Source organism: Mytilus californianus, unplaced genomic scaffold, assembly GCF_021869535.1.
Source record: "Mytilus californianus isolate M0D057914Y unplaced genomic scaffold, xbMytCali1.0.p SCAF_1, whole genome shotgun sequence".
In the NCBI taxonomy this organism is placed as follows: Eukaryota; Metazoa; Mollusca; class Bivalvia; order Mytilida; family Mytilidae; genus Mytilus; species Mytilus californianus.
The window spans coordinates 25,205,982-25,220,223 of record NW_026262581.1 but is presented as its reverse complement, the minus strand read 5'-3'; the positions used below and the strand labels follow the sequence as shown (position 1 = coordinate 25,220,223).

The following is a 14,242-nucleotide window of genomic DNA, read 5'->3' as shown; positions in this document are numbered from 1 at the left end:
ATGACACTGCCATACAAATGAGATGTTAAGATAGCTATAAAAATATAAAACCAGGTTTAATCCACCATTTTCTACATACGGAAATGCTGTAACAAACCAAAAACATGACAGTTGTTTAACATTCGATTGAAGTGCTTGAGCTTTTGATTTGGTAAGGGACTTTCCATTTTGATTTCTCTTTGGGGATCGTTATTTTGGTTATTTTACTTTTTATGAATATGGAAGTATAGGTATAAAATTTTTCAAATTTACATCATGATGTATGTTAAAAAAAGATCAAAGCTCATCTGTAAACACGTTATAATATAATTTTAAAATGAAACTTTTCTTGTTTGTAAAATTTAAAAAAAAAAACAGACCAAAATTAGGGAATATTGAAAGAACATAGAGTACTTTCGATTTGTTTTTTAAATAGAAGATACTTAGGGGGAAATATTTTATAATATTTTAATTTAAGCTCGGTATTTAATAGAATGTTTGGAGTTATAATGCCGGCCGGTATTTTCAAAAAATTAATTTAGGTCAGCAGTTTAGACTGAGAGGGTGTTACATATGATAGAACAAATACCAAACATAATTTATACATCGTATACCTACTCAATTGGTGTATAGTTACATGACAATAGATTATATAGATCCTTTATTAATTAATTACTATTGTTGTTGGAAGTGCGATTTTCGTAAAATATTATTTCGAAAGTAGACATATATAATACTTATAATATAAGTTAAGCAATTTATAAACTTACTTTAGACGATCATTTCAAAAGGTAAGATTAATGTTCAAAATTAATATCACAATTATTGTACATACATTCGAGGTCGGCCATTTGACTTTCAAGGGGGCAAGGATGTTTTTTACATGAATATATTTAGAGCTGAAAAACAAATGATCTTGCATAGGTTTGGATGAAAATAAATATGATGCAGCATAAAATGCAGACATCAATCGTTTGCTGTAATGCAAAGTAATTTGTTTAAAAAGGAAGATATATACATGATATTGGGGCTAACCCATCGTCTTCAAATATTTTGAATATGGCATGAAATGTTTTAATTTTAAGCAATATTATTATTGTGGATATAATTGTTGTAGATATATTTTTCGAAACTGTTTCTTTTATCAACATTTGCACTTTTGTATTGTATTTTTCAGAAAACAATTCAAGCTTTATTTTATATTCATAAACAATATAATAATGTATTGAAATGATAACGTTGTAAACAAAAACATATTGTAAACAAATTTATTTACAAGTTATAAGATAAAATGCTTTTCTATCTAAGTCTTTTTTTATTCTCATTAAATATGGCAGTTGTTATCAAATAGTCCATTTCTATGTATGTTGGCATTTGATTTTTGCATTACCTGTTTCGGTTGTTCTGTTGGTTTTTACTTTCTTTCTTATAATTGGTGTGTTTCCCTCGGTTTAGGTCTGTGACTCGGATATTTTTCACTTACTCGATTTATGACTATGAAACAGCGGTATACTACTGTTGCCTTTAATTAAGCTACTGCCAAAATATGAGGTCAATAAATAGTGTCAGTAGTGTTGAAAAAATTTGACAAAAAGCTCCAAATTCAATAGGAGTGTAGTATAATAAAAACATAGACAATGCTACCAACTATCGTTGATTTACGATTTGCAATCTATCTTTCTATTGTGTCTTTAATATCTTATATCTCTTTTAACACCTTTTATACATGTATCTATTAGAATTCAATGTATATGTTCAGACACTTGTCAGATCGTGACAGTGTGTACATTTTACATAATATCATTATTAAGATCAACAAATTACACAAAGCAGGTGTTCTGTGCGATAATACTAATACAAAACTTAATTGGTTCATGGTATCATATGGCAAAATTTGTAGTACTTTGCTAATTTGCATAGCGGTCATATTGTTTTATCATGACGACAGCCATTACTATAGGATTATACATGCTCCTTAAATATAAATGCAAATATGCAAATTCCTATGTCGAATCAAGAATTTATTTGTCCGCATATAGGTGAAAAGTAAAATCACAAAAATACTGAACTCCGAGGAAAATTCAAAAAGGAAAGTCCCTAATCAAATGGCAATGTGTTTTGGCTTTGGAATTGTACATGTGTTTTGGCTTTTACAAATAAACAATGTCTACTTTAAAAACTTTCGGTCTTTTTAATTTGAAAATCGGAAGCGTAACCGTAGTATAATTGTTGTATAAAGTAACGAAATATCGTACAAAAATCAAGATTCAAATCAGAAATAAAGAAACAAGAAAATATTGTTCATGATTTGTCCGCATACAGGGACACACCTTGTAGGTTGATTTTTTGGGTTAAATAACTTTTATCTTACCTGCTTTCTTAACTTTTTGTCCAAATTCTTTTAAAAACATAATGATTTCGTAAATTGTCAAATTTTAAGCATTTTTCCTTAGAATTACACAACATTTTTGTAAATATCCGCCAAAGGAAGTTTTCAAAGACATTAGTTTTAGATCCAAGACGGAAAAGGACTGAATTATCCGCAAATTTGATATAATTTTTATTTTAAATCTACAACTAAGGGAAGTAATTTTATCAAAAGGGACAAAGTCACGTGGAGCAAATCATATGTATAAAGTACCTAGGATTTTGCCATATGATACCTCCTGTTTGTTGTATAATTTCAACACCTTATTATTTAACATTCATTATTGTTGGAACTATAATTTTTGAAGTAGACACATATGACGTATTGGATTTTAATGGATGTAATCTATGTATTTGTAAATTATTAGTGGAGGGATTTGGTTACAACAAATTACTTAAAACCTTTACTAGAAACAATCCGGGTAAACTTATCGATCCTTTTTATCTATTGTTTTTATTGGTACAACTATTGATTTTGTTATCAGTAAATTAACAGCAAACTAAATATTATTGTTATTTACATATGCACATTCGTGGATCTACAATCGGTCGATACCTGTATCTTGGTCATGTTTTTCCCTGACTTGTTCATGACATAAATCTATTGGATGTTGAATGTGTTATGATTGATAATTAAGTCTTAGATACATGATGTCTTTTAGAAGTTGTTTTTGGCTTTGAACTAGCTGTCTCGCAGATCTGTACTAAGTGTCTCTTTGTTGTTTGGATGTACAATTGCCCGGCGACGTCCACTCTGTGTTTTTGTTAAATGTATTTCTATTTGTATCCATCTCATGAGTTAAGCCTTTTTCGACTGATTTTTATAGTTTGAACTTATGTTGTACTGTTACACCACTGTCCCAGATTAGGTGGAAGGTTTGGATCCCACTAACATGTTTAACCCCGTCACATTCTGTATGTATGTGCCTGTAATTCAGTGGTTGTCGTTTGTTGCTGTGTTAAATATTTATTTTTGTTCATTTTTGTACATAAATTAGAACGTTAGATTTATCGTTTGAATGTTTTACATATTTCATTTCGGGAACTTTGAATTTGGTCCTGAATTTACTTTTTTGGCGTTAAAATAGAGGTAGATCATTTTTGACAGTTTTTTTTTCTCATTCACATTTTTTTTTTTCATTGTGTGTATTTCAGAAAAATAGATCAAAATCAAGTTCAAATTTAAAATAAAATATCTCTAATTACCTTTCAGTTCATTTTTTTTTACATATATCGGTACTAAGTTCCATTATCATATACACAACACGACATTTGCAGATGTTTGTTTAGTGATGTCCGATAAATACAACAAATGAATTTATTTCTTTTGCAATTATAGTTATTTATTCATACAATTTTGAAGGTATTGCATAACATATGAAAGTTTTTAATTGAGCTTTTTCTTTTTTCTAAGCAAACTGTTTGCTCCAAGCAAAAACAAATAACAACGGAATTCAAATGAGAAAATAAGAAGCAAATAAGAATATGTTCAGTTAATTTCAGTTTTAGAACCATTTTTATTTGTTTTAGATGGGGGACAGTACACATATAATTCCCGGTTTGTTCGACTTGAATCTCAACATCATGTTTCAAAATGACATGCATGTCATTGAAGATACGATAAAAAGTTTGTATAAACGCTTAACCCAGGAACACAAAGTGGTGCATAATGTTTTAAACAATATGATAGCGGTTGTGAAGAGTAAGCCTTGGCGAGGAAAAAATGATTCAATAATATGCCTTGAGAACATTCTAGAACGTGATCCTAGAAATTTAAACGCGCTTGCTGACATCGAATATTTATGTCGCTGCGTACACAGAGTAACTGAAGCTGACATGTACAAGGAAGTGTTAGATGCAATTCTAAATGGAGGGAAAATAGAAGACAGAAGAAGTAAAGCGATCTGTTTAATGGAACAAGGATATGCCGTACTGTATGACGAGGATGCAAATGTAGAACATATCACAAAAGACAGGTTATCCGAAACTTATCGCATGCTACTTTCAGAACATAAAAAAGGCACTGGGAAACGATACAACTGTTTCCAATTGTGTATATTCCACAATAAGGAGGCATTATTACATCTACAAAGGTCAATAGAGATGGAAAGAGAAAATCAGTTCCTTTTTAGAAGACAAAGAGCCCTCGATAAGTTCAAAAAATCCAAGACGCTATACCAACTAAGTTTTATCTGGTCTTTTTATGAAGGTGTTGCACTAAATCGTAAATTTAACTCGCTAAAGGAAATGTGTCAAGAAGACCGTATAAATAGAGACAGGGAAAAAAGGTCTGTTACTTTGGAAGCAGCCGAAATATTTTGGAAAATTATAAATCATAGAAAATTTGATGTTCAACAGTGCTTGATTTATAAATCTAGATCATTGGCTTTGCTTGGCCACATGCTTTTAAAACGTTCCTACTACTTTAAATATTTCAACAAAAATCGTTTTGCAAATTTTCATCGTTTTAATTATTATTTCACTGAACCTCTCGGTGCTTTAGAGGAAGCTTATTATATGAACACAAACGATACATTTGTTTTGAATCGATTTGGGCGAACCCTGATGATATCAGCGTGTGTGAGTGGGGTTCCGAATATTAAAAGATCTTTTCTTCAAAGAGCAGAATATTTATTGTCCAAATCTATACGACATGACACTTTTAACTGGTTTGCGTACTCAACTCGAATGTCAGTTAGAAGACAATTAGCACTGGAATATATAAGTTTTGATACTGATACTGCTAAACAATTACTAATTGAAGCAGCAAATGATGGATACCAATGTTTCTGCTCTAAAGGGACATCCAAATCGATCTGCGAAGCAGTTGATATTTGTCAGTATTTGGCAAAATTTCCAGTCATTAGATCAAATGGATCGGAGTACGTTGCCTTTAATCAGAAGAGTCATTTACTTGATGCTCTTGACTATTTGAATTATGGCATTCAACAGTCTGGACCAACGAACTTTTACCTGGTCTATAAAATGGGGGCAGTTCTGTACGACTTAGATGAATTGAAACCTGCAATAGATTGGATGAAAAGAGCTTTGTCGTTGTCACATACTAAAAATAGTATGTCGCTGAAAGTTACTTGTTTTTATATGTTGAGAAAATATAGCATCGACGTTGCTAATAATGCAAATATACAATATATAATTAAGGATTTCGTTTAAACATTGGGGAAAGGTTACCAGAAATTTGGAAACATAGTATCTGTATGTAGATTTCTGTTAAGAAATAACGAATATTATTTGATAGCTCTTCTAGGGGATATCATCGGGTTTTCGTACTTGCTAAACAGCAGCAAAGTAAGTTTACTAACAGAATGCATACAAACATGTGCTGACTTAATGTCATACAACAACGAATCGTTATTTGCTTTAGAACAATTACACCAGATTCCGGTAGTTGATGACAGTGAACCAAAATTTGATGATGAATTCAAGTTAACGTTTTCAATGCCTACAGTCCTAGATACATCGCAATTGTCGGATGAATTTCTATATGATTTCTTTGTTTCATACAGTCATAAAGACAGCGACTGGGTGATGACTAGATTAGTTCCTGACCTAGAATCTTCTCTGTCTACAGATGATGTCATTTTGAAAGGTAACAAGCATATTTTAAATCGTTAACAGTTTAAGGCAGTTACCATTGAAATAAAAAATCTTTGTTTCGTATATAGATTTTATTTGAATAAAAAACCAGATGTTCAGCACTGGTCTCGCTGAGTTTTGATGACATCAAACAACGTACATTCAAAAGAAGAAACAAAGAGGTTAAATTTCATTTGAATATCTTTTTCTTTAGACATATGTTGTTCAAATGATTACCGTAATTTAATTCAAATGAATCATGCAGGATGTTTGAATCATAAATGTTTTTGTGCAAATGACTATTTCATTTGAACTGAATTTTGGTCCTTGCGTAAAATAAATTCGAGGTGATTGCGGACTAAAGAATCCATAATATGGAAAAGATTAAAGAAAGTAACTGCAATTATTGTAACAAATTAAGTAATTGGTAAATTTGATAACAATTACAGCAAAATCAATTCATATTTTAGCAGTTTAGGGTCTCATATGATTTAGCATAACTAGTTATGTTAAGCCAAAAGTATTATTCTTTAATAATTATTAACTGTGACTTCACTCCCTATTTTGTGAAAACGAGATTATTTTTTAAACAAATGTTATCGTTTAAATTATTAATAGTATTTTTTTTACATTTTTACTAGGCTGTATAGCGCATCGTGATTTCCAGCCTGGAAATTCATTTTTGAAAACATTATAGACGGTATCAAAAATAGTTCCAAAGTTATTCTTGTACTTACCAAAAACTTCGTAGAGAGTCAGTGGTGTCAGTTTGAAGCCAATCAGACATTACTGGAATCAATGGAACCTAAGAAGAAAATGAAGTGTGTAATTCCATTGTTACTTGCCATTGACGAAAATGAAATTCCAGAAATGTTTAAGGACATTACATATGCAGACTTCACAAATGAAAAGGATTATATGGAAGATGTTTTAAAATTAAAAAAAGTACTTTTACCGGGATAATATTTGCCAACCGACATTTAAAATGTTATTAGTACTTTCATATATCATTTATATCTATTAGATAATTAGGGTTTGCTATAAAGAGTACATTTGTATTAATCAAAGGTTCACTGTATTTACTAACACATTGCATTGCTCACAAAGATATCTTTACCTTTCATTCAGAACAAACCAAACAACTTTTTTTAAATGAATAAGAATATTGTTGTATAATATTTTTTTCGTTCTTGTAAAAAATGAATTCTTTGAATTAATATGCCATCTGTAATTAAGAGACTTATGAAAAACACATCATAAAGTAGATATATGAAGATGTGGTATGAGTGCCAATGAGACAACTCTCAATCCAAGTCAAAATTTATAATAGTAAACCATTATAGGTCAAAGTACGGTCTTCAACATGGAGCCTTGGCTCACACCTATCAGTAAGCTATAAAGGATCCCAAAAATGACAAGTGTAAAACCATTCAAACGGGAAAACCAACGGTCTAATCTATATAAAAAACCAGACACACTTATGAACCACATCAAAAAACGACAACTACTGAACATCAGATTCCTGACTTAGGACAGGTGCAAACAATTGCAGCGAGTTTAAACGTTTTAATGGTACCAAACCTTCACCCTTATCTCAAACAATAGTGAAACATCACAACATAGAAAGACACACTATAAATTATGAATTGAAATGGCTAAACTTAATCAAAAGACATATTAACACCAGGGAACATACACTGAACAAATAAATTTGATCTATGATACAATGTAAATACAAAATAAATAAACTAAGGGAAGAATAATTAAAGTTACATTTAATACCGCTAGGAAATGTTTAAAGGTTCCTTAAAGGAATTGACAAAAAAGTCACTACAAAATCTACTCTGATTACAGACTTGTCTGTGCATCTTATCAAGTTTTAAGGCATTGGCTAGACCTAGATGCATAAACGTTATTTGTATTTTATATTTGTAGAAAAATAAAACACTTACCTAGTTTTGTATGTGCATATTTTTTTTTCTTCTTTTCAAGTCTGCACAGTTGGGAAAATAAATGTGTTGTTGCCATATTTGACGAAAGGTTATGATAAACCGTAAGGTTTCATAATGATCCAAAAAAGTTTTCACTTCAATATGTATATAAAATTAGGATATCAATTTTAGACATTTGACTCACACTTAAATCGACACTAAAAGAAGATTGAGATTTTTAACTTTTCTATACATTATGTAGTTAAATTCAGTAGCACATGTATTGTGCAGTATAAATCGCCAAATTGATACTTCATTCCAGAGCCAGCGTTTCTGTGTAGTCCAAACTGTTGTGTTTTCGTCTGTTACATTTTGTCATGGTGTTGTTTATCTTTAAGTGATTAATTATTTTTATTGTTTTTGGTAATTTTTGGTAAAACATTCTAATTACACTGATATTCGTTGTATATTACAAATCTTTTTGTCCATTTTCAATTTGTAATAATGTTTTGTACTTTTCAACATCTGAATCACCATGGCAACATTGCGTTCGGTTTTGTAACGCCGCAAAAGATTCATCCCTACGAAATATATTTGACATGGAATAATTAACAAATTATAAATATTTAACTAACGATACCAATACTCAAATTAGTTGAAGATAGTTCAAATATACGTAAACATGACCGCAAATAAACAACAAAACAAAATCGAATTTGAAAAGCCACATGCATGTAAACATGTGTTTTTTTCAGTAATATGCAGGCGTCTAAATTAATTTAAATTTAAATATCGAGACAAAGTGATTTTGTTTAAGTAAAAGGTAGCGCATTTCTGTATTCGCAGTACCTGTATTGATGTGCTGTCATCAGCAAACCATACTTAGCTTGACAGTTCGAAAAAAGAGACAAATTATATCTAAGTCAATAACTACTCGCATCAAATAACGTCGATCAAAGTGAACACAGGCAAAACATAAAAATATATAGACATTATACATGCAAAGCAATGATGTGACAGGTTTCATATCTTCTAATTATTCATTTACGCCAAATGTATAAAATAAAAGTAAAGCACATCATAGTAAGAAATCTAAAGTCTGAATCACTTACCAGACAATTACCAAGTGTAATGTTTACCAATAATAAACAAGCAATGTATCAGGTGTAGTTTGGTTTTAACTGAAAAGTTTCAAAGGAGTAGAAGTTCAGTAATTTTCATAGAGATCTTTCGTTTCCACTCATTATCTCTGCTGTAACGCATCTAACAAAATTATGTAAGAAATATGTCTAATTAAACCTCTTTTTGTTTACTTGCACAGTTGAAGTTGCAAAGCTGGTGCAACCTTGTGGGAATTGAATATTAAGGAATTGGATTATATTATTGACATATTTTAACCAATAAAAAAATATCTATAAAAAAGTGTAATGATATTCGGCGCTTTACATTGCTTTGAACTTTGTATAATGGTATCGAAAATAGAAAAAATAGTTTTTGTTTTTTTTATATCGGAAAACAATAAAGATAATTACTGATAATCATATATAATGCAACTTTGGTTTTTGTTACTGTCGTGCTTCTTATTCATGTACTTTGAATTTGTGATATACAAATAAGTAAAATGTTTGCAATTCTATCAATTTGACGAATGTACATAGCTCCAAGAACAAAGATTGGATCGAATGCATGTCGCACGGTCTGTAACAGTTTGCAAAACCATAAGCGTGAAAGGCCATGGTAAGATTAACCGAAACAGTAGTAAAAAGCGTATAAAAAAGGAGATGTGGTATGATTGTCTATGAGACAACTATTCACCAAAATTCAAATGAAGTGGATGTAAGCAATTATAGGCAACCGTACGCCCGTCAACAATGAAAAAACCCATACAGTATAGTAGTCTATAAAATGCCCCAACATAAAGAAAATATGAAACAATTCAATTGAGAAAAGTAACGTCCTAGTTTATATAATATTTGACCTACCGAATTCGACTGACTTGTTTCCGAGTTTATTCTAACCAACACGACGGGTGCCACATGTGGAGCAGGATCTGCTTACCTTTCCGGAGCACCTGAGATCACCCCCAGTTTTTGGTGGGGTTCGTGTTGCTTAGTCTTTAGTTTTCTATGTTGTGTTTTGTGTACAATTGTTTGTCTGTTTGTCTTTTTCACTTTTAACCATTGCGTTGTCTGTTTATTTTCGATTTATGAGCTTGAATGTCCCTCTGGTATCTTTCGCCCCTCTTTTATAACATAACAATTTACGAAAACAAATATGACAGACACGAACCAACGACAACTACTGAATTACAGGCTCCTGACTTGGGATAGACACATATAGAGTATGGCGGAGTTAAATATGTCTGTGATCGGTCAACCCTCCCCTAACCTGGAACAGTGGTGTCAGGGGTGTACCTACCGTTAGGCACTTTAGGCACGAGTCTACATATAATTTTTTCAGAAATATTTTTATATTTATTAAACCAAATAATGACAACGTTATCTGTAGATGCACTTGAAATCGTCAAAACTCTTTAATTATCAAATGTCATGTGTACACTAGTCTATCATCCTTAGTGAATAGAGTATTGGATGTAATTGTATGTACATTATATTTCACCTTATATAGAAACTTAAAAGAAGAACTTGGGTTCACATCATTTCACATCTATCAACAAATACATGAATGGACCTCTCAACATGCTCAAAATCCTGACATTTTTTTCTTAGATACGTGATTTTTTTTATTAGTTGTTGTTGGCTTTTAACTAGCTTTCCATTTGGTTTTCATCCGACCTACAATAAAACCCTTGCCAAATTTGGGTGTCCGTTTGGCTGTGCGGGATGTATAAATACGCAGTCACTTCTGGTCAGAATGGGGACGTTTAATCCGATGCCTACTGTAGAGATAATGCCACGCTCTCTGCACGTTTAGAACACTTGCTACAACTCGTTGAGGAGTCTGTAGGAGGTTTGCTGAAAGGCAAAATATTTCTGTCCCTATTTTATAAACCCTCATTTTCCAAAAGCATTTCAACATTTCCAGACCTTTATCCTGGAGGACCCTTATTACAGGACCTACCTGATTATTATATTATTGTAAATTTGTTTTTGTCCTGAACATGCATGAACCATTTGTCACTGGACTTTAAGCAATCAATCAATCAATCAACTAGCTTTCAGCAACTTCAAGTACTCTCAGATCTACGTGTAATGACCATAATTATTCAAATTTCTTACAGTACAGGATACCAGAAAATAGGGATTTCTTGTATTTTGTTAGATAATATGAAAAGAACCGAACTTCTGGCTACAATAGGCATCGACTGTGTGTGTGTATGTGTTTGTGTTGCCGTGGAGGGTGAATGTTTAAGAATCAAAAGATGAATTGCCAATGCCTATACAGCCCAAAGGACAGTTTTATTATAAAGTAGTCTCAGTGTTTACGTGTCTATTCTTTTTTGATGCAGGATCGTCACTATGTACTATCAATTGACGTATACTTCAACTATCCTCAATCAGAAAAGAATATTAAAATACTGAACAGGATGTACTGCTTAATCAAAGGGCTACGCTAATCTACTCTGGGCAATGCATATTGTAAATAATTTTCTCTCTTTCAGATTTCCGATTGTTCTGCGTTAATTCATCAGTCAGATGTTTTTCTTCATGTATATTATGATAAAATTACCTGTAAATATTATGCTTTTGTACACAAAATTTTACAACAAAAATGCTGAAAACTGTTTTCCGTCGAGGGGCTTAGCCCCCTGAACCCCTACCAGGGCCCTGTTCTGGACCTGCTGGAGGCCATATGCGGCCCCTATACCCCCTGCCGCAATTTGTTCCTACAGTTTATTTGATACCTAGCTACGCCTTTGGGTGTGACAGCACAACATAAGAACAAACTATAAAAATCATTTCAAAGGGGCTTAACTTATCAGATCGAGACAGAAAAACATATAAATAAAACAGACCGGACGTGACAGGGTATTTATATATACATAACAACAAAGAAGACACAATGTACTAATCTGAGAGTACTCGCAGTTACTGACAGCTAGTTCAAAGCCGATAAAAACTAATAAAAGAAATCATGTATCTAAGACTAAAATATCAATCAGTACACATCCAACATCCATTGGACTTAGACGTCATTAACAGTCAGAGAAAAACATGGTCTTGTTCAACTTTAGGTATCGACAGAATGTAATTCCGTGAAAGAGCATATGTGTATAAAATACTATTTAGTGTGGTTTTAATTTATTGATAACAAAATCAATATCAAAGATCCAATTACAGTGTTGAATTGGTAACCTTTAAGAATAAGTTCATTTAAAGGATTGTTAGGTTTTTCCGGATCGTATCTGAATTTTCGGGCTCGATAATCCGTTTTAAATAAGTTTTCAACAGGTATGGCCAAACTTACAAACCAAATTTGTGTATCTATGGAAGAATTTAGTAAAGGTTTTAATTAATGTGTGGTAACGAAATCTCTGACTTGATAATTTCCCAGTTACACATATATTAGATTCATTGAAATCCTAAACGTCACTATAGACACGGGAATGGCGAACGAGTTGGGATATACAAACGGCGTTCAAAAAGAGAAAACTAAAAATAGGGAAAGAAAAATCATCGCTTTTGTCGTAATGTTTTTGTTTTGGAGTTTCTGGCGTAAAACTGAAATGTCAAAATCTAGGAAAGAACAGTTCTTCCTGTTAATATTTGATTTATATGATTTATTTAAGGTTAATTTCTTTGGGTAAATTTCGGCAGTATATTTAAAGAATTCTTGATTATAAACGAAAAAACATCATCAATATAATGGCAAGTGTTGCTGAATTTATCAATTAAATGGGGTCCTTACTGAGTTTGGCAATAAACTGTGATTCATAACTGTACAGGAACAAGTCTGATATTAAAGGGGCACAATTGGTGCCCATAGGAATAACTTCAACAAGTCGATAAACTTTATGGCTGAAACATACATCATCTCATACACCTCCAGTAAGTATATCTAGCACATTTACAATTCTCATTTGAAAACGGATTTATATGAGTTGCAACAAATACATTTGTATTCAGATTTATCAAATGACAATTTAATTAAATACTAGGTAATTTTTGTTTGATAAGATTTTGTGAAATTGTAGTATAAATAATGGAAAGGTCAAAACTGTCAACCGAATCAACAGGAGCATAAAAAGCACGTAATTCATCTAAAACATCCTAAGACTTTTTTACGCTCCAAAAATGGTCAATACACTATATGTTTTATTACAAAAATTAAGGAATAGTTCTTTGGTAGTAGTTAAGGAACTCGTTAAAAGCACTGAAAGATTAGTAGTGAACACTTACTAGACGCCGAGATGAAACTGAGCTGTTGTAGTGAAATGATTATTTACTATATGACTCTCTGGGAGCGTACGGCCTTGAATGTAATTGAATGTATAATTTCATTCTTAAGGACTTGCGTGTAGTAATTACGTCATACCACTACCATATTGTTGGCTGCTTTGTTCGGCCGGTGCGAACACAAAACCCTTTGCGGGTACCTGAATTTCATTTTAATCCTAGAAATGGGCGTATTATTTACTCTTTTATTTATTTCTAAATTATTTTCGAAATGTGATATGCGAATATCAACAATAATATGCAATAACATAATGTTCATTTGTTCACGGATATTGAAAATTGGTCCTAATTTCAAACCATATGTATTACAATTATTATAATAACTTTCTTTGCTAATGTCGTCCGTGCGTACCAAAGCAAAATATACAAATAAAACATCTATGCATTATATATAGTAATGAACAAACAATTACATTGGCAAATGAAAGTAGCTATTAAGATGATTACAATTCGAAACATATCTATAGTAACAAACATTTGACAAAAACGTTGAATCTTTGGTATTTGGTTTTCAAGTACGTACATATTATTATGATTTTGTGTCCTGAGCAATTTACAAAATTAATAATGTCTCAATTTTCAGCCAAATAAATTTCAAAATTATGTTCCATTCACTTTACTTTGATTTTACGATGATTGTGGTTCAGCCGAAGTGTTTAGGATAAAAATCTAAATCCTTGCCGAAAAACTGTTCTTTTCATATATCTTATTGGAAGAATTATCACGTTTGATAAACTTCGTCTCCTCTTCCAGGATGAAATAATTCCCTCTGATAAAAATGAAAATTCATCTGGACTAATGATGAACATTCAGTCGAGATTCTTAAACCACATTCATGACGATTTATTTTGATGAGACACAAAATTACGTTGCGCTATAAACCTAGAGAAA

General features: G+C 31.7%; 1 protein-coding gene across 4 annotated transcripts in view; it reads left to right on the top strand.

Annotated features, from left to right (window-relative positions):
* The first annotated feature begins 664 nt into the window (after window positions 1–664).
* The window catches only part of LOC127717738 (uncharacterized), a 383,100-nt gene continuing 369,522 nt past the window's right edge, over window positions 665–14,242 (top strand). For 3 of the 4 annotated variants that reach the window (XM_052223540.1, XM_052223527.1, XM_052223516.1), the window contains exons 1-3: window positions 665–770; window positions 3,937–6,016; window positions 6,645–7,566. In XM_052223540.1, the coding sequence (XP_052079500.1) occupies window positions 3,937–5,580 (1,644 nt within the window). In that variant the 5' untranslated portion in view covers window positions 665–770 and the 3' untranslated portion in view covers window positions 5,581–6,016; window positions 6,645–7,566. Of the gene's footprint in view, window positions 771–3,936; window positions 6,017–6,644; window positions 9,104–14,242 lie in introns of those variants that run through there. The other variant, XM_052223536.1, reaches the window with a different exon arrangement.